We start from the raw sequence: 26516 nt of genomic DNA on the forward strand, positions 1-26516 counted from the left end.
TAAATGGTACACCATGCAAGAACTGTATCTAGAATTAAATTTAACAGATGAAAAAATAGAAGATTTTGATTTTTTTTTACAACTGAACAGCATTGCATACAATCAGTGAGTGATTATTATGGAAGCAACACAAACATTTACAGAACAGACAGAATACTGAGTGCTGTATACCATCTCAATCAATCCTCTGATTTGCAGTTGAAATTAATATCAGACATGTGGTACATTCTCAGCCTTGAGAAACTGACAGAATACAAGATTTTAAATTAACATTAACTTTCTGAATGCACATAAATTAGTAACTTGAAATACTGCCATTATTAGTAGTTTCAGTAACAAAGTACAGTAGCAGTATTCTGTAGTGTTAGGACATCACTGTAATCAAAGGTATCTAAAAGCATAATTTTTCTTCATATGGAAAGTTGCTCAGAAAATTACTGTTCATTGAGCTTCGCAAAGGCTAAAATCAAGGTCCAAAGAATGCATTGAACAATGCAATATAAATCTCAGATATCAAAAATGCTGCCTGCTTTAAAGATGAGCCTACAGGCTCTACATCATAAAACACCCGGTTGTTGCAATAACACTCCAACACTAGTTAAGTAGGAAATGTGAAGACGTACATCAATAACTGCCCTTGTTGAAGTAGCCAAACAAGGATGTCTAGAGAATGACTTGCAACCACAGTTCAATGTCACAGTGAAGACATGTAAAACATTTTCAGAACTATTTGCTATACATTCTAACTTGTTTTGCCACTGGTTTAGTGTATGTGTTCCCTTCTTAAAGTTAGCAAAAACACGCAAAAGCTTGAAGGAATGTAAAATAAACAGTGTCAACTCTCTAAACAAAATGGATAATTAATCCACTGATAAAATGGGAAAGATACAGAAAGAGCAGAAAAAAAGCAATCTTATCACTTCAGTTATAACCGCAAAGGCATTACCAGCATTGATTTATCAAACCGAAACTGAGCTACCGCATCATGTTTTGATTTTGTACAGCATAGAAAGGAAAGTTGTTTAAAATCTTACAATAACCACAGATGTCCTTTTTCATGTTCCAGTATTCACTAGTGACTTTACCCTTCTTCCGATCAACTTGTCTGGCCAGATTTCCAAAGTTTTTCCCGTCCCAGATGGCGCATCAGACATCGGACGTGTTGGCAGGTACGTGGACCATAAATGTGACATCTGCATGCACTGGCCTTCAGAACCAAGGAAGCCACAGACTGAGCCAGTCCTGATGGCCGAGGTTGTACAGAAGCCAAGGACAGCAAGTGCAAGGATAAGAGGGGGATGGTGGGAGTGAAGCAATACTGCAACATGGAAGAGAAGGACATCTATGGTTATGGTAAGATTTTACACAACTTTCCTATGTCCTTCTATTCCAATGTTGCAGTATTCACTAGTGGGTGAGTACAAAAGCTCACTGCTGGCTGGAAAGTGGTCTGGAAGAGGATTCCAGGAACACATGCAGGATAGCCCTGGCAAATCCTGTCCTGGCCCTGGAGATGTGGTCCAATTTAAAGTGTCTGGTGAAGGTGTGCACAGAGGACCAGGCAGCTGCTTCCAGAATGGAGTTGGTGTCTAGGCCTTTGAAAAAGGCTCCATAGGAAGCCATGGCTCTTGTGGAATGGGCTCCGACGTTGCCTGGCAGTATCTTTCTATGGTGTGTGTAACAAAAGGAAATGGCTCTAGCAATCCAAGAAGAAATGGCTTTCCTACAGCTTTCCCCAAAGCCCTAGGGTGGAAGGAAAAGCAGCTGGTCTGATGTGTCAAGGCTTGGTCTTATGCAAATAGAATCGAAGTTGCCTGTGGACATCCAGGGTGTATAGGACCCTCTCAGTCTCCCTGAGAGTTAGGAAAGAAAGTGGGTAGGTGAATAGCCTGATTCAAGGAAATGTCCTTGACCACCTTGGGGTGAAGGAAGGATTAATCCAGAGGGTGACCCTGGCCACGTAGAAAACTAGGAAGGGTGGGGTAACCATAAGGGCTTGGAGCTCCGAGACCCTCCTGGCTGAGGTCAGAACGGGTCTATATTAAATTCTCGAAGGCCGACAATGTTGAATCTGACACTGTCGACACGTGAATAGCAAAACTGCCGAACATTGAGTAAACAAACTGAAATCTCCATAAGGGGACATTTCCGTTTACTTCAATGTAGTGCGGTCTCGGAGTCAGTATATTTAAGTAGCTGGGGGTGTGGGGGGTGCAGGGGGCTTGCCTCCCTGCCTACACAGTTTAGTTTTTTATTTTTTTTTTCTGAACATTCTATGTTTTAACAGTTCGATCACTAAAGGTCAACCTTTAGTGATTCGAACTGTTAAATATTCGATGTTCTAATAAACACCCGGTCAGAACTACTAGTAGTATTGTCTTCCAAGTGCAAAATTAGTTTGAAGGGTGGCAGAGTAAGTTTTTCTGGGACACAGTTCAGATCCCAGGAAGGAGGGGTTGGTTTCCTGGGAGGTATTAAGTGCAGCATACCCTTTAGGAATAGCTTGGCTGGAGGTCTGGAAGCTAGCAGAGGTTTCATAGACAAGCAGGCAGAAATGGCAGACAGGTGTGCTTTCAAAGAGAAGTAAGACAAGCCTGGTCTTCCAAAGTGCACACAGGTATGACAGAATCAGAAGCAGGTCGCTGTCCAGTGGCTCCGTCTATCTTTTGTGACACCAGATTTATTTATTTATTTTATTTTACATTTTTTAACCGGGTTGGTCCAGCTGGGTAAGAATTTACCCTTTTTCAGTGGAGACCCGAGGGGAAAAGCCCTAAACAGACATACAAGTAGAGACAAGTTTACAATAATACAGAGAAAAAGAATGTCATGAATACAATGAATAAGAAAAATAATGTACTTCATGGAATTATACATAGCTTTATGCATAAAAAAGTATAATAAGGTTGTAAAAGGAAAAACAACAATAATAAATCCAGGAGGTATGCAGTAAGGGAATTAAAGTTATAGGTATTATTTTGAAAAGAAACATGGTATTATTAGATTAGTGGCTAGAAGGAGAATTGTGTATGTGCAGGGAGCCACAGATCCGAGGATGAAACAAGTGCAGGAGTAAAACAGTAGAGAAAAGTACAAGGGGCCTCAGATCAGAGGAAGAAATGATGCAGAAAAAGAAAGTAGTAGAGGAGGGATGTAGTGATCTAGAGGGAGGGTGTAGAAGGGAGAGCAGTTAGATGTAGTAAGTTATAGAAAGAGGAAAGGTCTTATAGATCAGACTTGGTGAAGTGAGTATAGGGAGAGGTTAAGTAGAGTGGTTGCAGGTACATATAGGGTTGTTATGGAGATACAGTTTCAGGTCATACTTGAAATTAGGAAGGGAGGTATGGCTTCTGATTTGGAGTGGAAGATTCCATCCAAGGATAAATAATTCAGTCGAGCAAAAATTAAGACAGTGCAAAACTCTGAAAAGTTAAAAAGTACCAGTACAGGAAATCTCCCCTTCCAAGACATTAAGAAGGCATCTGTTTGCAGTGCCTTCGGGTCGTGAGCTATGGAACAGTACCTCTGGAGTTGCCTGTTTGTGGAGGAGGCGAACAGGTCTATTTGTGGAATACCCCACCTGTGGATCAGATCTAGGAAAATGTCTCTTGACAGCATCCATTCGTGACTGCCTGAAGCGGTCCTGCTTACGGAGTCTGCCTAACAACTGTGCTGGGATGGGATGTAGGCTGCCTGGTGGGAGATCCCCTGGGAAATGGCCAGATCCCATACCTGTAGAGTTAGCCTACAGAGGAAGTAGGACTTTGTCCCTCCTTGCTTGTTCAAGTACCACATCACTGTGGTGCTGTCTGTAAAGATCTTCAGGGGGCCCTGTCTGAGGAAAGGTTGGAAGGTCTGCAGCACACAGAGAATGGCTGACACTTCCTTGATGTTGATCTGCCAGTATTTGTCTGTCCACAAACCTTGCACCGTTCTTGTCCAGAGTAGCCCCCCAGCCCAGATCTGACACTTGTGTGTGCATGATTTGGGGAGGGGAGGGCATTTGCAGAGGGAGGCCCAGGTTTTGGGCAACCTAGGCCAGCCACCACTTCAATTCTTGGTGGAGGCAGGGGAGGAGTGGGACCCTGAACTCGAGGGGGTGAGACTGCTGGGTCCATACCGAGCACAGATACCATTGCATTTTCCTCATGTGTAGCCTTGCCAGGGGTAGCATGGGAATACTGGTTGTCATGTACCCAAGGAGTCTGAGGAATTCCCTCGCAGTCAGGTTGGGTGAGTGGAGGGCAGACTGTAGATGGTGGCTCAAGGAAAGTACTTTTTCTTCCAGTAGGAAGGTCATCTTGAGATCTGCCCTGATTCTGCATCCTGGGAAGACAATGTCTTGTGTTGGATTTAGTTGGGATTTGGGAAAGTTTATGAGGAACCCTAGAGACTGCAGCAGGAGCTCCTTTGTGTGGGCGAGGAGGGTTTGTCTGTCTGCTGCTTGAATGAGAAGGCCGTCTAGGTATAGGAAAATGTACATTCCCCTTGTCGTTCAGTAAGCAATGACTGGGGCTAAGTATTTTGTAAATACCCTTGGTGCAGTGGAGAGTCCAAAAGGCAAGGTACAGAATTGAAAATGAGAGGAACCTGCTTTGAATATGAGTAATTTCCTGGGGGACGGTTTTATGGGAATGTGCAGGTAGGACTCTTTGATGTCCAGGGTCACCATGAAGGCCTGAGGAAGGAGGAGGGGAAACAAAAATGGAAGTGTTATCCTGAAGGAGGGGACCTTCAAAAAGAGTTTGAGACGGGAAAGATCTAGGATGGGTCCCCATGGTCCTTCCTTCCTGGGCACCCAGAAAGATTCTGGAGTAGAAGCCTTTCCCTCGAGCCAAGGGGGGGGACTAGTTCGATGGTGCCTTGGAGTAGCAGCTTGTTTAGGACCTCGGGTAGGAGGGACCCTTGAGAGGAGGGTGGAAGACGGATATGTAGTCTTGGAGGGGGAGAGATCCGAGACATGAAGTAACCCTCCTTCAAGATTGTCAAAACCCATTTGTCGGATGTGACTAGGGCCCATGCAAGGAGGCAGTGAGAGAGACGGGAAGATAGAGGTATGGTGGGAGAAGGTGGGGGAAGAAAGAGAGACAGTAGATGCAGCCAGAAGTAGCTCCTCTTCACAGGAGGAGATGCAGCTGACGTGACAGAGGCCCCAGCTGCATCACACACACACACCTGAGAGAGTATTTATTAACTTGGGAGATGAGGCTGAGCAACGAAGACAGGGGATGCCTTTGCAGCACAGTCAGGGATGTCACTGAGATCTTTATAGGCTTTGCCTAGTAAAGCCAAGGAGTATTTGGCCATATGTGACTAGTAAATTCGTAGCCCTAAAAGCTTGGGTAGCAAAAGTGTAAATCTTCTTTCCCCACATCTCCGTGGCCTTGCTGTCTTTATCTGCAGGCAGGACAGTGGTAGGAAGGAGATATTTGGTTGCCCTATCAGTAGCAACAGAAATAGTAGCTGGGTCTGCTGGAGGGCACTTGAATAGGAATTTCTCTGCATCAGGTACCCTGTATAATCTGTCTGCCCTTCTAGGGGCAGGTGGCTGGGAAACTGGATTCAAGCATGCTAGAAGGCAGGCTGGACAGGTGGAATAGGGGCAGCGTTAGGAGATTCCATCTGGATCAGGTCATAGAATCTTTTTTAGGACTCAGACATGTCTGAGCAATCCCATTTAAAATGTTCTTTCATAAGGTTGACTGTGTCCCCGAAGGCAGGGTCATCCACAGGGAAGTCTGGTTCTGCAGAGGCTTCTTCCAGGGATCCATACCCCAGAGGGGAAGAAATCTGTGAAGAGTAGGGCAAGGAATCCTCTGATGCGACTGACATTTCCTCCTCTGCAGGGTGATTAGGTGCTCTCTCAGGCAGGAGAGGCCTTGGGCTGAGAAGAGGTGGCGCAGCCGAAGGAAGGTCTGCAGCAGACCTAAGGGCCAGGAAGGTGAAGTAGAGGCTCTGGCTGAAGGCCTGCCAGTCGGACAAGGCTTCTGGGGTTGGTGGAATATGCCTTGTCTTTTGTTTCTTATTGGTAGGCCTAGCCGGAGTCTGGCTGGCGGTAGGCCTGGAAGTCACAGAAGGAACGGCGGAGGCCAGATCTGGAGCACCCATCTCAGTTACTGGTTCCCCCCTGGCGTCCGAATCAGGTGTCGGGATATTCTCCTCGGACATGTCACCCGCTCTGGACTGTGCGGTCTCCTGATTAGGTACCCATCTTATCTGAAGTGGAGAATGCCAGTTCCTTGGCCAAGCTGACGACGGCTACAGGCTGAGAATCGGCAGAGGGAGGCACAGTGGAAGTAGACGGCTGCATGAGCTTGGCCCTCTTCCTGGGTGGTTCGGATGGGGCATTGGAGGCGGCTTCCATACTGACAGCGATCTGTCTAAGGAGTTGGTTTTCAAGGTATAACTCTAGGGCCTGAAGTCGGCACCAAAGGGTCTTAAGGACGAACTACTTACAAACGGCACAGTTTTTATAATTGTGATCCCTACCCAAACAAGAGAGACACTGGTCATGGGTGCCTTTATGGGAAATTTGGCAACCACAGTTGCACTTGCTCTTACCAGACATTAACAGACTATAGCACTACAGAAAAAGGACTGAAATAATCCCCAATGGGGTACTTACCTTGACATGAAACTGATCCGACGTCCACGAGTAGCAGGAAGTTCTGAGGGCCAGTGCACAGAGACATCATTTATGGTCCACATACCTGCCAACATGTCAGACATCCGATGCACCATCTGGGACTGGAAAAGCTTTGGAAAACTGGCTGGACAAGCTGAAAGAAGGTAAATCCACTAGTGAATACTGCAACACTGGAATAGAATGACATATTGCATTGAGAAGTACTGAATAAGTACTCTAGGATGGAAAAGGTGATGTTTCACTTATATGTGAGAAAAAGTGGCATTTGTGAAGTTCTGGGCACATCTCACGTGATGTTAATCTTGTACAGTGCTAAAGTTATTCCTAGATACTTTGGAGAAATGGCAGTAATTGTAAGGAGTTACGACTAGTTACACCCGATACCAGTGCAAGAGCTGCCTGAAGTGTAAAAGGGAGTAGTAGTTGCAAGCTGTCTGACTGAAGTATCGCAAGCGAAAAAAAAGATTTTCTTATTCAGGTTTGGGGAATTAATCCATTTCAGCTGGGCAGTTTGCAACAATTTCTTCAAGTTTGTCTTTGGGGAGTTAGCTTTTCACTGCACAAGCCGTTTATCAGCTATGATTATACATGGATAAAAGGTTTCTTGGACAAGACCACAGGCAGGTAGAGTCGCACCTACACACACAAACATTCTCAACACACCTACTCTCTCTCAAACATGCACAGCGATCATTCTGTTGCCAGTGTTTGCTGAAAGCAAAGCAATCAGCAGCAGAAAAAAAATGTACAAGGTTCAATTTTACTGGGCAAGATTAGTGGGTAATGGTTTGCAGTATTTAAACAGCTCTCTGCTTCTAATTTGAAGATATGTTGCCTCCACGCTGCTTCTTGTACGAAATATGGAAAATACTTTGACCTCAACCTATAGCACTGAGATTAGCTGCACTGGGCAACCAATCTCTAGTGCTTGCATGCAGTGCTAGGTTGATAATTCTGTGAAAAATATTGGGAATAAAGCAGTGTACATAGTAGTTAACCTTCATGCAGCATGATCCATAATTTTCTGAAGCTGTACAGCATTTTAAGTGCAATAATTCCTAACAATAACAGCTGCTCATACACTTTGAACGTTAGTCTCTGCAAAGTCCATAGCTATGGTCTAATCCGATAGGAAAACAAAGTAGTACATCAACAGTTACCTGCTAAAATAGTTCCTACATCTTGTTATAGGCATTTCTATGCTCATAGGAAGGCAGTGTAACGAGCACAAACGAATGCTAATATTAAAGAGGGAGTGCATAATTATAGAGTGGGCATTTCCAGAGCAAACATATGCGGTCCGAGTGATGGGCGTCTTGTTGGAGGCTTATGCAAGCACGAGAGTACTTTTTTTTTTTTTTTTTAAGATGGCTTGCAGTACTGATAGTCGCTGGCTTACAATCACGGGAATAGAGAAATAAAATATCTTATTTTAGTTTTAATTGCATTTTTGAGTGGTGGGATCATTGGATTGGGGAAGAAAATGTATTTTGGAGATGGGAATATGTACTGCTTCACGCAGTTGTCCTTTAATAAACTACTACTGCACAACAGGACTGTTGCAGGAGAAGATAAATGTTTAGCTTTCTGTTTCTTTTTGACAGGAAGGTTGGAGAAAATAGGCACAACATCTCAGGCTGCTTATTACATGGTCTAAAACAAGAATTAGCAGAATCGCTGAGCATGCTCTTCAATCTCTGTCTAAGCACTAGTCTTGTCCCAGCTAAGTGCAAGACAGCAATTGTAATCCCCTTGCACAAAGGGGGTCCCTCAACTGACCCTGGGAACTACAGACCCATAAGCCTAACCAGCCTTATCTGCAAGGCCATGGAGAGAATCATCGTGGACCTCATCAACAAAGACATAGGTGACTTTCAAACTCTTTACCCAACCCAGTCTGGCTTCGTTAAGGGGACAGCTTACCTGCTAAACCTGGTGGGCTTCTTCAAGAATGTCACCAAGGCCCTGGACGAAGGCAAAACAGTTCACACTGCCTGTCTTGACCAAGCCAATGATTTCACACAACCCCTCAACTCAGGCATCATTAAGAAACTCACCCAGCTGGAAATCAACCCTTATGATACTAGACGGGTTGCCAATTGGCTCACAAACGCAACACACAGTCAAAATTGCGGATGACAATTCTAGAAGCAGACCCGTTACCAGTGGTGTTCCACAGGGATCTGTGCTAGGCCCCCTACTGTCTGGTATCTATTTTTCAGAAGTCCAGGAGAAAACAGATGGTCTATGGCTTACCAAGTTTGATGATGAATACAAACTGGGTGCAAATCATCGAAACCCCCAAAGATGCCAACATACTACAAAATGGGCTTACACAGACAAATGACTGGTGTCAAAGCCATGGGCTTAAAACTAAATGCAAAAAAATTAATTGGTATCCCCTTCAATAAAGGAAAATCCCCCCTGCTAATTACAACATGAACTCTTCAAAACTTGCTATATCTCCCTTCCATGTTAACCACTTCTGTCCCAGTTGTACCTTTATTAGTACGTATTTGTTGCTATCGAGCTATGCAAACTTATATTCTATGTACAGCTGTTTATCTTTTACCTATCTGCCTTATGTATGATAGTATTTGTAATCTTTTTTACGTTAAGTACCTTTTGAAGTACTTGTTATTTTTTGATTTTTTTTTTTTTTCTGTGTGGAGCTTTTCTGCCAAAGCATCTTCTGAAAATGGACATGCTGTCCAGTCGGACTATCCCAGTAATTAAATGTAAAATAAAAATATATAAATACAGTAATAACCCACCCTAAGTTCAAACACAGTGATGACAGATTTAGGAATGTAAGTTGATAGCAGCCTTAATTTTGATCAGGTGTCCACAGTAGTAAGGAAGGCCTTTTACATTGCACACCTCATAAGCAAGGGTATAGCATTCAATGCTACACAGGTTATAACTCCCCTGTACTTGGCCCTAGTCAGACCAGTAATAGAGTATAATGCTCCTTTTTGTATCTCCCTCGCGCCAGACATCTGCAGCAACAGGAGAGACCCCAGAGGTTTTTCACCAAGAAAATTCAAGGCCTACAACACATAGGTTCATAGGTTCATACTAGGCTATCTGCCCTAGGGCATTTACAAGCCTAGCCAGAGTGTGTTTGGCTTTCGCCACCCATTTTAAAAAGAATTTTGCTATGCCCTTTTTCGAGGTTAGTATACTGTGCATCTGTCTAACGGTGACACAGAAGTGATACCCGGAGTAAATCTACGATCTACCATCCACTCAAGATTCCTCTTGAAGAGAGTCAATGAGGGACTCTGCCTAACCTGGACTGGGATTTTATTCCAGAGTGAAGGGAGCCTCTGGGTTATGAATCTGTCCCTCCAGCATGTCATATTTATTTCAGTGTGGAGGTTCAAGTCTCTCGAGCACGTAGCTCGATGGGATTTGGATTTTCTGAGGTGCAGCATGTCCATTAATTCCGGGTTGGACATGGCTTTATACGTCAGGCACAGATCGCCTCTGAGCAGGTGGTATGCCACTGAGTAGAGCTGGAGTTTCTTTAACCAGGCAGCATATGGCATCTGTTTGAGCCCTTTGATCCTCTTGGTGAGGTACTTTTGGGGTCTTTCCAGTTGCTGCAGGTGTCTGGTAAGGTACATCCCAAAAGGGGCATTGTACTCAATTATGGGCCTGATGAGGGATGAGTAAAGAGGCACGATGACCTCCCCTGATCTAGATGTGAATCCCTTCATGATTAGGTGGGCTATATAAAATGATTTTCTAACCACTTTGGCCACGTGGTTGTCGAATGAGAGATTGCTATCAACTTGGGTCCCCAGGTCCCTAATTACTTCTTCCGTACTTAATGGATTACCATCTATGTGGTAATTTGTGGGCACTTTGTTTTTGCCGAAGGGGATGACTACACACTTTTTGGCGTTTAGCTTGAGGCCATGGCTCTGGCACCAGTTGTCTGTTTCTATGAGGCCCTTTTGAAGGATGCTTGTGTCGGCTGGAGAGTCGATTATGGCGCCCAGTTTGCAGTCATCTGCGAACTTGGTCAGCCACAGTCCTTCCGTGTTGGCCTGTACCTCCGAGAATTATATACCGAACAAGAGAGGTCCCAGGACTGAGCCTTGTGGGATGCCACTTGTAACTGGTTTGGAGTCTGACATGGCTCCAGCAATTCTAACCATGTGGGTTCTGTCCTTGAGCCAATTTGCAACCCATCTAGTGACATAGGGGTTTATATTTAAGCTGGTGAGCTTATCTATAATGCCCGAGTGGGGTATTGTATCGAAGGCTTTTGCGAGGTCCAGGTAGGCTGTGTGGACCACATTCCCCTTGTCAATGGCCTTGGTGACGGTTTCAAAGAAATCGACCAGGTTTAAGAGGCAGGATCTGCCCTTAACAAAGCCGAACTGAGTAGGATACAGTGTCTGTAGGTCCCCAATATCTTTATTTATGAGGTCCATGATGATCCTTTCCATAGCTTTGCAGACCAAGCTAGTCAGGCTTATGGGGCGATAGTTTCCAGGATCCGTTGAGGCACCACCTTTGTGGAGAGGGACCACTGCTGCTGTACGCCACTCTTTGGGTACATATCCTGTAGTAAGGCTGAGATTGAACAGTAGTTTATGTTTGGGTTTAGTTCTTCTTGGAGTTCATGTAGGATGCAGCCCGGGACACTGTCTGGTCCCATTGATGCTGTGTTTTTTGCTTTGGAGAGGGCGGCTCTTACCTGAGCATCTGAGATGTCAGGGGGGCAGCACTCTGCTGGGATAGATATTTGCCCTTTTGGTGGGGAAGGGGGGGAGAAGTTTGCGCTGAACCTGTCAGCTAGGATGTTGGCAATGTCTGTGGGTAATTTTTGTCATTTTGGACTAATTCTGAGCATATCTGGGAATTCTCACCCATGTTTCTAACATAACTATTATTTTATTTATTTTATTTTATTTATTTTACATTTGTTAACCGGGAAATTCCGACTGGACCAGGTCCATTTTCAGCAGAGGCCCGGGGAGAAAAGCTCCAACATAAAGTTATACAAATACAGTACATCCAGCATAATACACAAAACAGGTTACATCATGTATGCTGAGCATAGTAATATAACAAGAATTAATAAAAACACTCCAGGTAAAAGATATAGAACATGAGAAAGCCTTGTGATTATCCTTAGTGTCCTGTGCAATCTTTCTCTCGAAGCTGGCCTTAGACGATTTTATGAGTGCCCGTAGTTTTTTGCTAATACTGATCAGAGATGCCTTCCCTTTTTGGGATTTTGCTCCATCATGTAGTAGCTTCCTCCTCCTACTGTATAGTTTGTTTATGGCTGGGGTCCACCAGACAGGACCTCTGCCTTTGGAGGATTGGGTCTTGGTTTTGTTTGGGATTGCATGATCCATGCATTCCTGAAGGTGTTCATAGAATGCGTTTATAAAGGATTCTGCGGTCTGGGTCATATTTTCCACAGGCCCGGGGGCTTTGAAGGATTCCACCTCGGTTTTGAGGAGTGGGAAATTTGCTTTAGAGAAGTTTTTCACTGTGGTTTTCTGGGCAGGGGCTGGGGTCAGGATGTCAATATCTAGTAAGATTAGTTTATGGTCTGATCTTACCAGTGAGGGATACACTTCTGGTCTGGAGCATAGAGTCCTCATGTTGGTGATGATCAGGTCCAGTATGTTTTCCCCTCTTGTGGGAGTGGTAACAAGCTGTTCCATAGCATTTGAGTTTATAAATTCTAGGAACCTTTGGGCTAGGGTGTTGGAGCTAGAGTAATGCTCCCAGTCTGTGTTTGGGTAGTTGAAGTCGCCCAATATAATGGTGTTTGGAGAGAACTTCATATTTTCCAGTGTTCTCAGGAAGGCCGAGTGGGGTTCCTGGCAGTTTTACCCACTGTTAGTTGCACATGGATAGTCTCTGATGCTTCGTGCTGTGCCACCAACCTGGAGGTGTGGGTATCTTTGACGAATATTGACACTCCCCCTCCTTTTGTGGTTCGGTGCAAGTTTTGAGGCCGAAAAACATGGTATGAGGTATAACCTGGTAGTGCTGGGGTGCTCTCGGGAGCTTTGAACCAGGTTTCTGTTACTGCACAGATATCGATGTTCTCCATGCTAAGGAGAGTTTCGAGTGCGTGCATCTTGAGGTTTAGACTTCTGGCATTGAGTAGCATTACTCAGTTTCTTATCCCTTGTGATACCTATGGAGGTGGGTTTGTCTTTTGAGCCTTGCCTAAAAAAGGCACTATGGGGGTGGCAAGAGCCTTTGCCAATATCCGAACGCCCAGGGGTGACAGGTGCAAGCCGTCCCTAGCGAAGCATCGTGGCTTGTCGAGCATGTCATCCCAGACTGACAGGCATTGGATCCCCTTTGAATGACACCAATACTTAAGCCAATTGTTGAAATTGATCATCTTGTCTTCATATTGTGGCATAATTCCTGGTGAGGGTAAGATGCTACTCAAGGTCAGGGTCATACCGGCCTGGGCTACATACTCAGAGAGCTCCTCTATGTCTCTTTTCATGTAGTCCAGGGTGCTTGTGTTATGTGGCGGATCCTAGTGCCCGACAGGCAGCTCACCGTGACCTTCTCCTCGTTCAGCCTGGTGAGTGGGACGTCAGTGTGCCTGACGATAGAGTCACCTATTACAAGTGCATCAGGTGTGTTGTTTAGTTTTAAGGGCTGTGACTGTTCAGCACACTGGCTTTGTGAGCCATGTGTTGCACGTGTTTTGTTTTGGGGTAGCGGTTGCTTGGGTGTCTGCTTTGGAGGTCTCTGTTGCTTAGGCAGATTTTGATTTAGAGCCTCCGAGTATGTTTTTGTGTGTTTATGTGTTTGGTTTGCTGTCGTGGTAGGCTATGTGAGACTGGAATTGTAGTGAGTGTGGTTTCCTTCTAGTCCTGACTGGTTACGCCAGTACTGAGTTGAGAGAGCTTAGCCTCCAGTTTGGCTATATGGTTGCATCTCTCACATGTGTTGGAATTTGTTGGGAGGAGGAGAGGGTTGTATGTGTACATGAGGCAGTTGTAACATTGCCTCAAGATTCCCAGATTCAACAGCTGGACCGGAGAGGAGATTGACAACTGACCTTTGGACATGCTAGAATAGTATTGGGAATTCCTTTATAATTGAAAAAAGGGCCAATGGGGAGCAAGGTACTCAAGGGGAGGGTGTAGTGCTTTTAATTTTTTAGTGCTGACTTATATAATTGCTTTAGTGAGAAAGTGCCAGGCTTTAGAGTAGGAATAAGGTGTTTATTATGAGAACTAGATCAGTTCTAAGGGAAAAAGTGAACAGCAGACTTTGTGGAGCCGAGAATGGTTTAAACCCAATTAAGCAGCGTTGCCCGATGCTGCGCTATGCGCAAAATCGTGCTAAAGCAGGTTTTATACAGGGGGAACTTGAAAGAGCTAGAAATTGGCCCAAAACGGCCAATAGACTACTAGATTCTTGTGGTGGGAACACTCCTCCAGGGATAGATAGGCTGCTCTACGCTCCCCACTGCCACTGGTGAACAAAGTCGTCTCCCTTTATCCAAGAAAGGAAATGGGCAACACAGGAACTTTCCAAAAGTCCAGAATACAGCAAAGCCTGTATTTGGACTACTCTAGGTCAGGAAAGACGGGAAACAAGGATAATTTTTTTGTTTTTTTTTTCTTTTCTTTTTTTGCAACAAACAGCAGGAAAATGCAATAAATATGTAACACAGGCTAGCGCACTTGAGTGTGTAGCCTCAACAGGTAAATGCAAAAAACAGGGCAAACTTTAAAAGTGCAGGTGCAAAAACAACTTTAAACTGTTTAAAACAGTTCAAGAAGCAGAAATACTTGCAGTTTAGCTAGATCGGACAGTCGCCCAGGTAGTAGCAGCAAAAAAAAAAAAACACTTTTATCAGGTTAGTAGTCGCTCTTTTAGCCTCTCTGCTGCTAGCACCACTGCAGGACCACGAGGAGCTTGGTTGAGTAGTAACAAGCGCAAAAACTGCACCAAAGCGGGTTTTATACAGGTGACCTACATGGACAGACTGATGGCCCTATCACTTTACTCAGTATCATATAGACTGCTTAGAGATGACTTGTGCCTGGCCTACAGAACAATCACAGACCATGCCTTGATGAAGCTGCTGCACATACGCAAATCCAGTGAGACAAGATTTACTCACTCTAGGGATTTAATCTAGTCTGCGATATTAACAGGGCATGATTGAGAGACAAATCTGTCTCAAAGAGGTTGATACTCCTCTGGAACAAACTCTCAATTCATATAAAACAGAACTCCTCAATGACCCTACTTAACCTGGACAACTGATGGGAAACCGTACATTTATACTAGGGTTTCACTTATGTCCCTCTTAGACAGGGAAGCTGGTGCTGATCTTAGATTCACAAGCAAACAAAGACTATATAAACTGGTCCCATAAGGGAACAAGGGTATAACATGGCTAGGCTTGTAAAGGCCTTAGGGTCAGTAGCCTAGTAACCTCCTATGATCCGGTACAGACACCACCAGAGGGATCTGGGGAAAAAGACAAGTAATCTGAGGATCAAGCTTTGGCCACAGCACAGTCATCTGCATGTGCTCAGACACAAATGACTAGCCTGCAGTGGTGGGCTGTTTAGTTAACTTTTTCTTTCTGTGATTGGAAGAGGACAGACCATGTAACTGGTAATTTGTCCCTTAGTCAAGACAAAAATGGTGCTTCCTTCCCAAGGAAGCCAAGTAGCTCATGTCGGTAAAAATAAAAGTTAGTTTACAGTAACTTTTCCCATTCAAGCACAGTAAAACGCAATTCATTATGCTTTGTCAGCCCCAAAAAATATAAGCACAGTTTCTCCACAGGAAAAAGTAGTTTTATGTAGTATTAAACAACATTTAAAGTGAAAAGAACAAAAGTGCAATCACATTTATGAGTATACAAAAGTTGCTTGACAATAATCATATTTTCCTATTTTAGCTTTCCATTGCAGGAAAGTAAGGTTAAACAATAACATATACAATATGGAAGGTTTTTCCTCAAAGAGAATTTATCTGCCCAGGAATGGGACAGTAAAAGCAGACAATCAATCCTTGAAAGCCCAGGGGAGCTCCCTTTTCTGATCAGGGTAACTCTGATGAGATGGCACCCAGAGGTATCTTTTAGTTGGCTCTGCTTGATCTCTCCAAGGGTATGGATGTATGGAGCTTGGTCTGAAGCTTTGGAAGCTGGCCAGTTGTTAAATCCTTGGCAGGATACAACTCCTTTAGCTTAGGCTACTGAAGTCTTGATCAATATGATGAACATCAAGACAAAACAAATTATTCATATACAGGAAAACACAGTCAAGGGACAATCACTTAAGAATTGGAGCATTTGCCAAGTGATGCCAAAGGAGTAAAAGATAAAGAAACGTGTTAACTTTGTGCAGTGGAACCCATGAAACCTGGGAAAACTACTCAAAAAATATGGATACGTTACATCACCGAAACAGTGTTTCCTGAAGAAAGATTGTGACTCCATGACAATCGCAGTAAACTAAAATGAGCATTCACTAAAAGCAGCTTAAAAAATGTCATATAAAGTTTAAAAAACCTCTGAGGTTACTCAACTTACTTTTTTTTAAATCACAAATGCACAGAAAAAGTAACTCCTCCTTCACGTTCCTTATCAAAGAAAACTGCAGGATTAAAGCAGTAATAATTGTACACTACTAATGCATCTTTCTGATCTTTATAAGGGGAAACACATGCAAGTATACCAACTACTTTCTATTGGAATACCACTAATAATGAAATATGCCCAGTATTTCCATTCACATACCATGGTGTGCCAGGAATGGGTGCAGTAGCTACAGGTTTAGCTCTCTGTGCAGCCTTTTCTTCTTCGGTCAGTTCAATTTCTTTTGGCTCCTAAACAGAACAAAGTTAGTGCATGCCATATAATTCTATCCCTTTAAGTGCAACTAGTTTCTGAAAAAGTAAGTAAATAATTCAATAATAAAGCAGTTCATAGGTTCATAGGTTCATGATGTTATGTACTGTATGTATTGTAACCTCCGTCAGTCAATAACCTTATTATATTAAGGATCTTTATTTCAACTAACAATCTTCGATTAAAAGTTCTTCCAATTTTAGTCCAGGATTCTAAAGAAGCCCAAATTACCAGGTATTACTAAAACAAAGCAAATCTGAAATATAAAATCCATAAAAAAAATTTAACAGTTACAGCTCTTACCTCTTTGATTTCTTTTTCTTTTGCAGGTTCTTCTTTAACTTCTTCCTCTGTTTCCATTGGCTGAGCCTCTTCTACTGGTGCTGGATCTTTAACCGGTTCTTTTACTTTCTCCACTTCTTTTTCTACTGTATAATACATATTTCAGCAAGAGTTTAGGTTGTGCTCTTACTTGAAACAAAGTATACCTACCTGCATCAACTGCCAACACTTCAAGTTCGCACTCTGCCATACATGCTGAAAAATTAACCAAAGCATCCCCCAAATTACAAACATTTACCCTGCGTGGGATATGACTGCAAGTTTTACAAGCTGATATGCTATCAGCCTTCCTAATATCAGCGAAAGCATGTCAGTTCTAAAGTAAAGTGATAAAGTACAGCTGTGTACACTTACCATAAATGTAGATGTTCGAGTGCACTCACCGTTGCAGTCATCACTTGTGGGTTATCCCTGCTGGGTAGCCCTCGGCCGGCCATAATACCAGGTAAAGATTCTCCCTCCTGCACTGGTTGCGGTCGCCTGGGACTGATGTCAGGTCGCCAGTGGTATAAAGCAGAGCAGCCGACGCCATTACATCAGTTTTTCTTGCTCTAACCTATAGGAGCCCTGTTCAGAAGGCCTGAGGAAGGCCAACCTGGTGGATGCCCACAGGCATATAGAGGTGTGAATGAATTTGAGAGAGAGAGAAGAATAGGGGGAAGGAGGGAGGGAAAACGGGACTGCAGCAGTGAATACACTCCAACATCTACATTTACAGTAAATGTACACAACTGTACTATGTTCTTTGTGTTTCACTGTTGCAGTCATCACTTGTGGGAAGATTCCCAAAGCTGAAGGAAAGGTGGATGGAATAAGGGAAGAAATAGAAAACAGGCTGGACTGTTCTAAGTAGGGCCTAGCATGCCCTGCAGAACTGCAGAAGCAAAGCCTGCCCGGGTTTTGGAGAACAGAGGCAAGTGGTAGTGTTTGGTGAAGGTGTGGACGGAAGTCCAAGTGGCAGCTTCTAGGATGTCCTTGGTAGGGACCCCTCTTAGGAAAGCAATGGAAGTAAATTCTGCCCTAGTGGAATGCGTTCGAACAGTCTTGGGTGGAACCTTCCCATGGAAGTGGTAGCAGAACTGGATACACTGTGATATCCATTTAGAAATGGTCTGCTTGGAAACAGGTTTCCCCTCTGCCCCTGGGTTGAAGCTGACCAGGAGTTGGTTGGTCTTCCTAACATATCTGGTTCTAGCCAGATAGTATCTTAAGTTGTCTGTGCACATCTAGTGAATGAAGGATTCTCCCCCCCACCCTGTTCGGAGGGTTAGGAAAGAAGGTGGGAAGGTGTATATAGCCTGGTTCAATGTTACGTCAGACTCCACCTTAGGCATAAAAGATGGATTAGTCCTAAGAGGCACACTGTCTACATGGAAGATAATGAAGGGCTCAGTGGCCATGAGTTCCTGCAGCTTAGAAACCCTCCTAGCTGAGGTCATGGCTAGCAGGAAGGCGGTCTTCCAAGAAAGGTGTTTTAGTTCTGCCGAGGCAGCTGGTTCAAAGGGAGGTAAGGTAAATTTTTCCAAGACACAGTTCAGGTCTCAGGCAGGTGTGGGTGGCCTCCTGTGAGATACTCCTCGAAGGAATTGTTTTAGCAGGGGGTGGGAGAACAAGGGCTGCTCTGTACGATAATGGGCAGAGACAGCTGACGCATGAATTTTGATGGAAGAGTAAGATCATCCTTTTTCTAATAGCTCTGCTAGGGAGTCTAGAATCAGAGAGAGATGGCAGGGAGCTGCATGTACTTTTAGTTTGGCACCAGACATTGAATCTTTTCCATTCTGCAGAGTATGATTTTCTGGTGCTGGGCCTTCTGGCCTCCTTAATTATGTCCAGGACCTGCTTTGCTCAACAGTGGGTTGTTATTTGCCTTTGGGGTATTAGCCATGTGGATAGGTTGAGAGTTTGTCGATGTGAATGCAGTACTGACCCTTTTACTTAGGTTAGAAGTCCTTCTGTGACAGGCAGGTTCCTGGGTGGTTCCTTGGCTCGGCTGAGCAGCAAGGATACCAATGTTACCTGGGCCAATTTGGAGCAATTATGACGGCTCTTGGCCCTTCCCTCCCTGATCTTTAGCAGTACCCTTGGTATCACTGGCAAGGGAGAATGCATAGACAAATAGGTTGCCCCAGTGGAAGAAGACAGCATACACCTTCCAGGCTTTTGGGTGGAACTCCCTGGTGCACAACAGGTCCAGCTGGCTGTTCTGAATGGAAGCAAGGAGATCCACCTCTGCGGTTCCCCAAGCTTGTGTTATGCTGAGGAAAGTCTCCTTCTGAAGTTGCCATTCGTGGGGGGTCTATGAAATTTCTGCTGAGATGGTTTGATGGGGTACTGTGTTCCCCTGGGATGTACTGGGCCATTAGATGAAGGCCCATCATTAAGGCAGTCTGCCAAAGAAGCATGGCCAGATGGCAAAGCGGGTAGGAGCGAGTTCTCCCCTGCATGCTGATGTACCACATGACTGTGGTATTGTCTGTCTGTCTTGATGAGGAGCACCCCAGGGTACAAATTATTCTTGAAAGCTGTGACAGCCCTGAGTACTGTCATCATTTCTTTTAGGTTGATGTGTAAGTGTAGGTCCCTGAGGTCCCATGTGCCTTGATTGCACATGTTGCCTAAGTGTGCCCCCCAGACATTGTCTGAGGCATCTGCGGTGATGGTCTGGCCATGGGGAAGAAACAGAAAGGGAAGGCCCTTGTTTAGTGTGCAGACTTCTGCCCACCATAGGAGTTTGTCTCAAGTAGGGGATAAGGGGCAGATTTTACTCCAGAGACAAGGGGCAGATTTTTCTCCAGAGATAGAGTGCTGGCACCAAATGTTTTTAGGTACCATTGCAGTTTTCTCATGTTTAGTCTGGCCAAGGGTACCAACAGGATACAGGATGCCATGTAATCCAGAGCTTGACGGAACTTCCTTGCTGTGACTTGCTTTCTGTAAGCCAACTGGGAGAAGTACTGGGGCAGGTAACTTTTTCTGGAGAGATGAAGGCTCTTTGGGTGGATGTATCCAGGAGAGCTCCCAAGAAGGTGATTTGTCTGGTGGGCTGGAAATTTGATTTTTCCCTGTTGATGTTAAATCCTAGTGAGGTTAAGAGGGTTTTGACAAAATCGAGGTCTTGGAGGAGCTTTTCACTGCTGTCTTGCCTGGATGCGGCAGTCATCCAGATATCTGTAAATTTGGATATTTTGCTGCCTGCAGAAAGCAATGACTGAGGCCAGGCACTTGATAAAAACCCTGGGAGCAGTAGATAAGCCAAAGGGCAGAGCAGAGAACTGAAAATGTTGTGAACTTGCCCTGAAGCGAAGAAACCTTCTGCAGGACTCCCTTATTGGAATGTGAAGGTAGCCATCCTTTAGGTCCAGGGTAACAAGCCAGGGATGCGAGGTCAGCATGGGCAAGAGTTTCTGGAGCATAAGCATTTTGAATTGTGGTACTTGCAGGGAAAGTTTAGCATGGATAGATCCAGAATAGAGCACCAAGTGCCCTCTTTCCTAGGTACCAGAAACAATCTGGAATAAAACTCTTTTCCGGCTTGTTTCTGGGGTACAGGTTCCACCGCTTTTGTGCACAAAGTTTCTGAATTTGTCTGAGGGCCTCTGCCCACTGATTTGAAGGTATGTCTGGGTACCCTGTTATGACTGGTCTTTCTTTGAAGGAGAATCTGTATCCCTGGAAAATGATTTTTAGGACCCATTGATTCTTTGCGATGGATAGCCAGTTGTCTTTGTAAAGGGATAGCCTTCATCCTAACCTTTGCGCGGGGGGGGGGGGGGGGGGGGGGCAGAAGGGGGAGGAGGAGTCATTGCAAGTCTTTAGGGTAGGGAGTGGACTTGGAAAGAAAAGTTGTGTAAAATCTTACCATAACCATAGATGTCCTCCTCTTCCATGTTGCAGTATTCCACATATGGGCTTACCCTTCTTTCACGAAAGTCCGGCCAGTATTCCAAAGTTTTTCAGTCTCTCCTGGTGCATCAGATGTCTGACGTGGCTGACAGGAACGTGGGCCATAAAAGTGATGTCTGCAAGCACCAGCCCTCAGAACAGAAGCCCCAGTTGCAGCCAGTCCTAAAAGGGCAGAGCTTGTCCAGAGCCACCTGGAGGAGCAAGTGCAACCTGACAGGAGGGGAAGGAGGGTGGGAAGGAATACTGCAACATGGAAGAGTAAGACATCTATGGTTATGGTAAGATTTTACAGAACTTTTCTATGTCCTTCTATTCCTATGTTGCAGTATTCCACATATGGGTGAGTACCACAGCTCATTAAGAATGGAGGGGGGGTGATCTGGTAGAGCTATCCAGGAATCCATGGAGGACAGCCCTGGCAAATCCTGCTCTAGCCCTAGACATTAGGTCCAGCTTGTAGTGCTTGGTGAAAGTGTGCACAGAGGACAAGGTAGCAGCTTCAAGGATAGTGTTAATGTCAAGTCCTTAAAGGCTCCTGAAGAGGCCATAGTGGAGTGGGCTTTAATAAATCCCTGCAATGATTTACCACAGTACCGGTAGCAAAAGGTAATGGCTTTGGAGATCCAGGCTGAAATAGCCAGGGAATTGTTATGGCTAGGCTTGTGTAGGCTCTAGGGCCGATAGCATAGTACCAACCTATGAAATGGTTGGTTTGGCCACCGCTTTCCACAGAGCCCTGGGGTGGAAAGAGACAGAGTTGGCCACATTTCCTAACAGACTTGGTTTTGTGGAGGTAAAACCTCAGCTCCCTGTGAACATCTAGGGTATGAAGAACTCTCTCACTATCCCCCTTCAGGTTAGGAAATAAGGTAGGTAGGTGGATGGACTGGTTCAAGGATATGTCGTTCACCACCTTGGGTATGAAGGAGGGATTAGCCCTGAGTGAGACCCTGTCCAGATGGAAGTTAAGGAATGGTGGGTCAGCCATCAGAGCTTGTAGCTCTGAGAGCCTCCTGGTGGAGGTAAGAGCCACCAATAAGACAGTTTTCCAGATGCAGAACTTTAAGGAGGCTTTAGCTGCTGGCTCGAAGGGAGCCAGGGTGAGCTGTCCCCGTACACAGTTGATATCCCATGGAGGAAGGATCAGTTTCCAGGGGGGGGGGGGTCTAAGATGAAGGACCCCTTTGAGGAAGAGCTTTAACAGTAATCTGGATGTTAAGGGTGGATCCAGGGGAAGACAGGCAGAGATAGTGGACAGGTGAGCTTTAATATAAGAGTAGGCCAGTACTGTTCTGCAGCAGTTCACACAGGTAAGACAGGATTAGAGAGATGTTACTTTCCAGCGGTTCCAGTTGTCTTTTGCGACACCATAAGGAATATCTTTTCCACTTGGATAGGTAAGATTTTCTAGTATTAGGTTTAATGGCCTCCTGCAGGACATTGAGCACGTCCTCGTTATATAGATGTCTAAAGGGGATCAGAATCCTATCAGCCACAGGGTGAGGTTCAAGGGCTGCCACACTGTGGATGTATCTGAGATGCCTTGCTCTGTGACAGTAGGTCCACAAAGGGGGGATAACTTGTGGTGACTGCCCTTGGACAGAAGAAGAAGAGGGGGTACCAGTGCGGTCTTGGCCAACAGTGGGTCACCATCAAGATTTTTGGGTTGTCCTGCTGAATTTTCAGCAGCACTTTTTGAATCAATAGGAAGGGGGGAATGCATACAGAACTTTCCACTTCCATGAAATTCAGAAGGCATCTGTTGCCAGTGCATTAGGGGTCTGGTGTCCTGGTGCAACAGCCAGAAAGTTGCCTGTTGATGGACGAGGCAAACAGGTCTATTTGAGGTATACCCCACCGGTGGACCAGGTCCAGGAAGAAGTCTCTGTGAAGCATCCATTCGTGGTTGTTTGGGATGGTCCTGCTGAGAGAGAGTGCCTGGACGTTGTGAAGGGAGGGGATGTAAACTGCCTGTAGAGTCATCCCCTGGGAGGCGGCTAGCTCCCATACCCATATGGCTAGTCTGCAGAGTAAGTTTGTCGACACACCAAAGGACAGTGGTGTTGTCCGTGAAAATCTTGAGAGCCTTGGTATAGGTAAGGGGAAAAGGCTTCCAGAGCAAGGAGGATCGCCATCATTTCCGACACTGATGTGCTCTAGTTTGTGTGGATGTTGCCACAAACCTGCACCTGTCTTGTGCCTAGAGTTGCTCCCCAGCCCAGGTCTGATGCACCTGTATGCATGGCATTGGTTGGTGTGGGGGGTTGGAGAGGAAGGCCTGGATTCATGGTCACATGTGACAGCCACCAGCAAAGGTCATGGTTCAGGTAAGGTAGGTGGTGGACCCTGAATTCCAAGGGATGGGAGTGCTTGGTCCAGACTGACCAAAAACACCACTGCAGTTTTCTCATGTGCAGTCTTGCCAAGGAAAGCACGGGTATAATGGTTGCCATGTAACCCAGGAGCCTCAGGTATTGCTTGAAGTCAGTTCTGACACCCGAGGAATGCCGAGCAGGTGGTCTGTCAGGGATGCCACTCTGTCTGCTGGCAGGAAGGCCTGCATGAGGTCTGTGCAAATCCTGCACCCGAGGAAAACAATGTCCTGTGTGGGCTCCAGACGGGACTGCAGGAAGTTTATCTGAACCCTAGAGCCTGTAAAAGGGTCAGAAGAAATGTGTGTGTAGGAGGTGGGTCTTTGCATTGTCAGCTTGGATCAAAAGATAGTCTAGGTAAGGGAATATTTGGATTCCCTTTGTTCTGGAATAGGCAATGACTGGAGCCAGACATTTTGTAAATACTCTTGGGACAGTGGAAAGCCCAAATGGCAAGGCAGAGAACTGAAAGTGGGAAGAGCCTGCCAAAAATCTGAGGTATTTCTGGAAGGTGGGCTTTATTGGAATGTGTAGGTTAACCATCCTTTATATCTAGGGTCACCATGAACCCATGGGGCAGAAGCAGGAGGAAGAGAGAGCATCCTAAGGTAGGGAACATGAAGAACGGGTTTAGCAGCAAGAGGTCCAGGACGGAGCTCCATGGTCCTTCTCTTCTGGCTACCAGAAAAATCCTTGAGTAGAATCCTTTCCCTCTTGCTTCTGAAGGCACTGCTTCTATGGTGGCTTGGGACAGTAAAATTTGTAGTACAGGTTTTAGGAGATGGAGCTGATTGCTGGTAGGTTGAGGGGTACCCTTTCTCATCGGAGGGGAGATCCAGGACATGAAAAAGCCATTCTGGATAATGGACAGGATCCATCTGTCTGTGGTAATGGGGGACCAGGCAGGAAGACCGTGAGAGTCGGACAGAAAGGGGCAGGGGGTGAGAGAGGGTTTCAGGAAGGTCGGTAGGTAGTCAGACACTACCTGCCTTATCCAGAAAAAGGGGTCCACTGGTTAGGGGCTTCGGAAGATCTAGCCGAGGAAGTTTGCTTTCTAGGTCGTCTCCTAGGTCTGGAGGGAGGCCATGCATGTTCCCAGATGAACTGAATCTTGGCCGGGTAGTTCTTATGGAACTTGGGTATGGAAGAAACTAGCATGTACTTAAGGTCCTGCATTTCTTTCTCTTTTTGCTGTAAAGATTTAAAGAGATCTGCCACCTTGGAAAAGAAAAACCCAAAAGAATCTAAGGGGGCATCAATGAGGTTCGCCCTGAAGTCTTCAGGCAGAGGCTGAAGACGAAGCCAGGCATACTTTCTAAGGGCAGAGGCTGATGCAGCCGACCTAGTGGAAGCCTCTGCTACATCATAGCTACACCTAATGGAATGTCTTGTCACCTGGGAGGTGAGAGCTAGGAAAGAAGCGAGACAGGCTTTGGTTGAACAGTCTGGGATGTCAGCCAAATCTTTAGTGACTTTCTCTAGCAGGCCTAGACAGTATTTGCCCATATGAGTCTGGTAGCTAGCAGACCTGAAGGACAGAGTGGCAGACATGTAAATTTTCTTGCCCAGACATTCTATAGTCTTACTGTCCTTATCAGCAAGTAGTAAGGTATCCGTAGCAATGGAATTACTAGCTGGGTCAGCAGGGGGGGCACTTACTAAGAAATGTTTCAGTTTCAGGCACTTTGTACAACCTTCGGGTCAGCGAGGAGCAGGGGGCTATGAGTCAGGATTGAGGGATGCAGATGAGAAGGCATCCAAGAAGGCCAGTAGAATGGGTGGAACTGTAGAGAGACTGGGGGAATCCATCTGTATAAAGTCATAAAACCTCTTTTGTACTTCGGTCATAACAGGTTTCCCACTGAAAGTGGTCTCTCATTTTCCCAATGGTTTCTGTAAAGTTTAAGTCTTCCACTGATGAGTCAGGGTCAATGGACTATTCCTCTGGAGAGCCATACCCCAGGGGAGATGTAATTTGGGTGGTGTCAGAGAGGGAGTCTTCTGAGTAATCAGAGAATTCCTCCTCTTCTTCCCTGGCAGAACTCTGAGGCCTAGGGCTGAGGAGTGGAGGGACTGTAGCAGGGCTCCCAACAGTGGTAGGTCATACGGCCAATGAAGGCATTGAAGATACACTGCCTGAAAGCTTGCCAGTCTTAGGAGCTTTCAAGCGGTGGAGAAAAGTGCTTGTTTTTTTGTTTTTTCTTTAAAGGCCTCGCAGGTGTCCGAACTGGAAAGGATCGTGGGGCTGAGACAGTAAAGTACAGTTTTGTACCTACCATAAATGTAGATGTTCGAGTGCTAATACAGCTGCAGTCATAACAGATGGGTTCTCCTGCCGTCAGGCGGGTCCTCGGTCGGCCGAATTCCAAAGTCTAGGTCCGGCGTCGGTTGTCGTCGCTTCTTCCCTGACGTCAGTGCGCCAGGGGTATAAAAGAACCAGCCGACACCATTTTCTTCAGTTTTTCTTGCCCCAGATGTCAGGTGCCCCCAGAAGGAAGGCAATACATAAATTTGTGTAATAAAGCAATGCAATATAATCAAAATACAGTACTTACAAGCAAATACACCATAAAAGAATACCCCAATCAGGTTGTATGAGGAGGTGTTAGCCAATAGGCCTGTCCCAAGAGGGGAAGGAGGAAGGGAAACCTGGACTGCAGCTGTATTAGCACTCGAACATCTACATTTATGGTAGGTACAAAAAGTACAGTTTTGTACCTACCATAAATGTAGATGTTCGAGGATCCACATTGCTGCAGTCCTTACTATTGGGTAGTCCGCTGTCCAGTCGGCCCGAATACCAGAGTATATGGCTGACGTCGGTCAGGGCGCATTAGACTGACGTCAGTACGTCAGGGTACTAATGCGCATGACCGACGTCATATCCTCAGTCTTTTCTTGCCCCAGATGTCAGAAGACCCTAAAAAGACAAGGCCAAAATACCTGCACCAAAATTATGTACAATATATACAAAAATATCAACATATAACCTCACCTACACAACCACCCCTAAACACAGAGGGGAAGGAGGGAGAAATTGGACTGCAGCAATGTGGATCCTCGAACATCTACATTTATGGTAGGTACAAAACTGTACTATGTTCTTCGTTCCACATTGCTGCAGTCCTTACTATTGGGTAGAATCCCAAAGCAGAGGTAAGGGAGGCTGGCAAATCATAAAGAAGTAGGAGCTGACAACATGCCCTGCAAAACAGCTGTGGCAAAACCAGCCCTAGACTTAGAGTAGATAGGAAGGTGATAATGCTTAGAGAAAGTATGCACTGAACTCCAAGTAGCTGCCTCCAAAATATCCTTAGTTGCCACCCCTTAGAAATGCTGTTGAAGTGGCAGTAGCCCTAGTGGAATG

The 26516-nt window shown here is 45.3% G+C and overlaps 1 protein-coding gene across 1 annotated transcript in view; it reads right to left on the reverse strand.

Moving 5' to 3' along the window:
* Positions 1–26516, reverse strand: part of TCERG1 (transcription elongation regulator 1) — a 2274660-nt gene that overhangs the window by 1798006 nt on the left and 450138 nt on the right. Inside the window, exons 6-7 of the mRNA XM_044069876.1 lie at positions 16833–16957; positions 16419–16507 (exon numbers count right to left, since the gene is read on the reverse strand). Coding sequence (XP_043925811.1) covers positions 16419–16507; positions 16833–16957 — 214 coding nt within the window. The remainder of the gene's footprint in view (positions 1–16418; positions 16508–16832; positions 16958–26516) is intronic.

Source organism: Protopterus annectens, chromosome 4.part0 (assembly GCF_019279795.1).
Source record: "Protopterus annectens isolate FY-2018-M chromosome 4.part0, PAN1.0, whole genome shotgun sequence".
NCBI classification, from domain to species: domain Eukaryota; kingdom Metazoa; phylum Chordata; order Ceratodontiformes; family Protopteridae; genus Protopterus; species Protopterus annectens.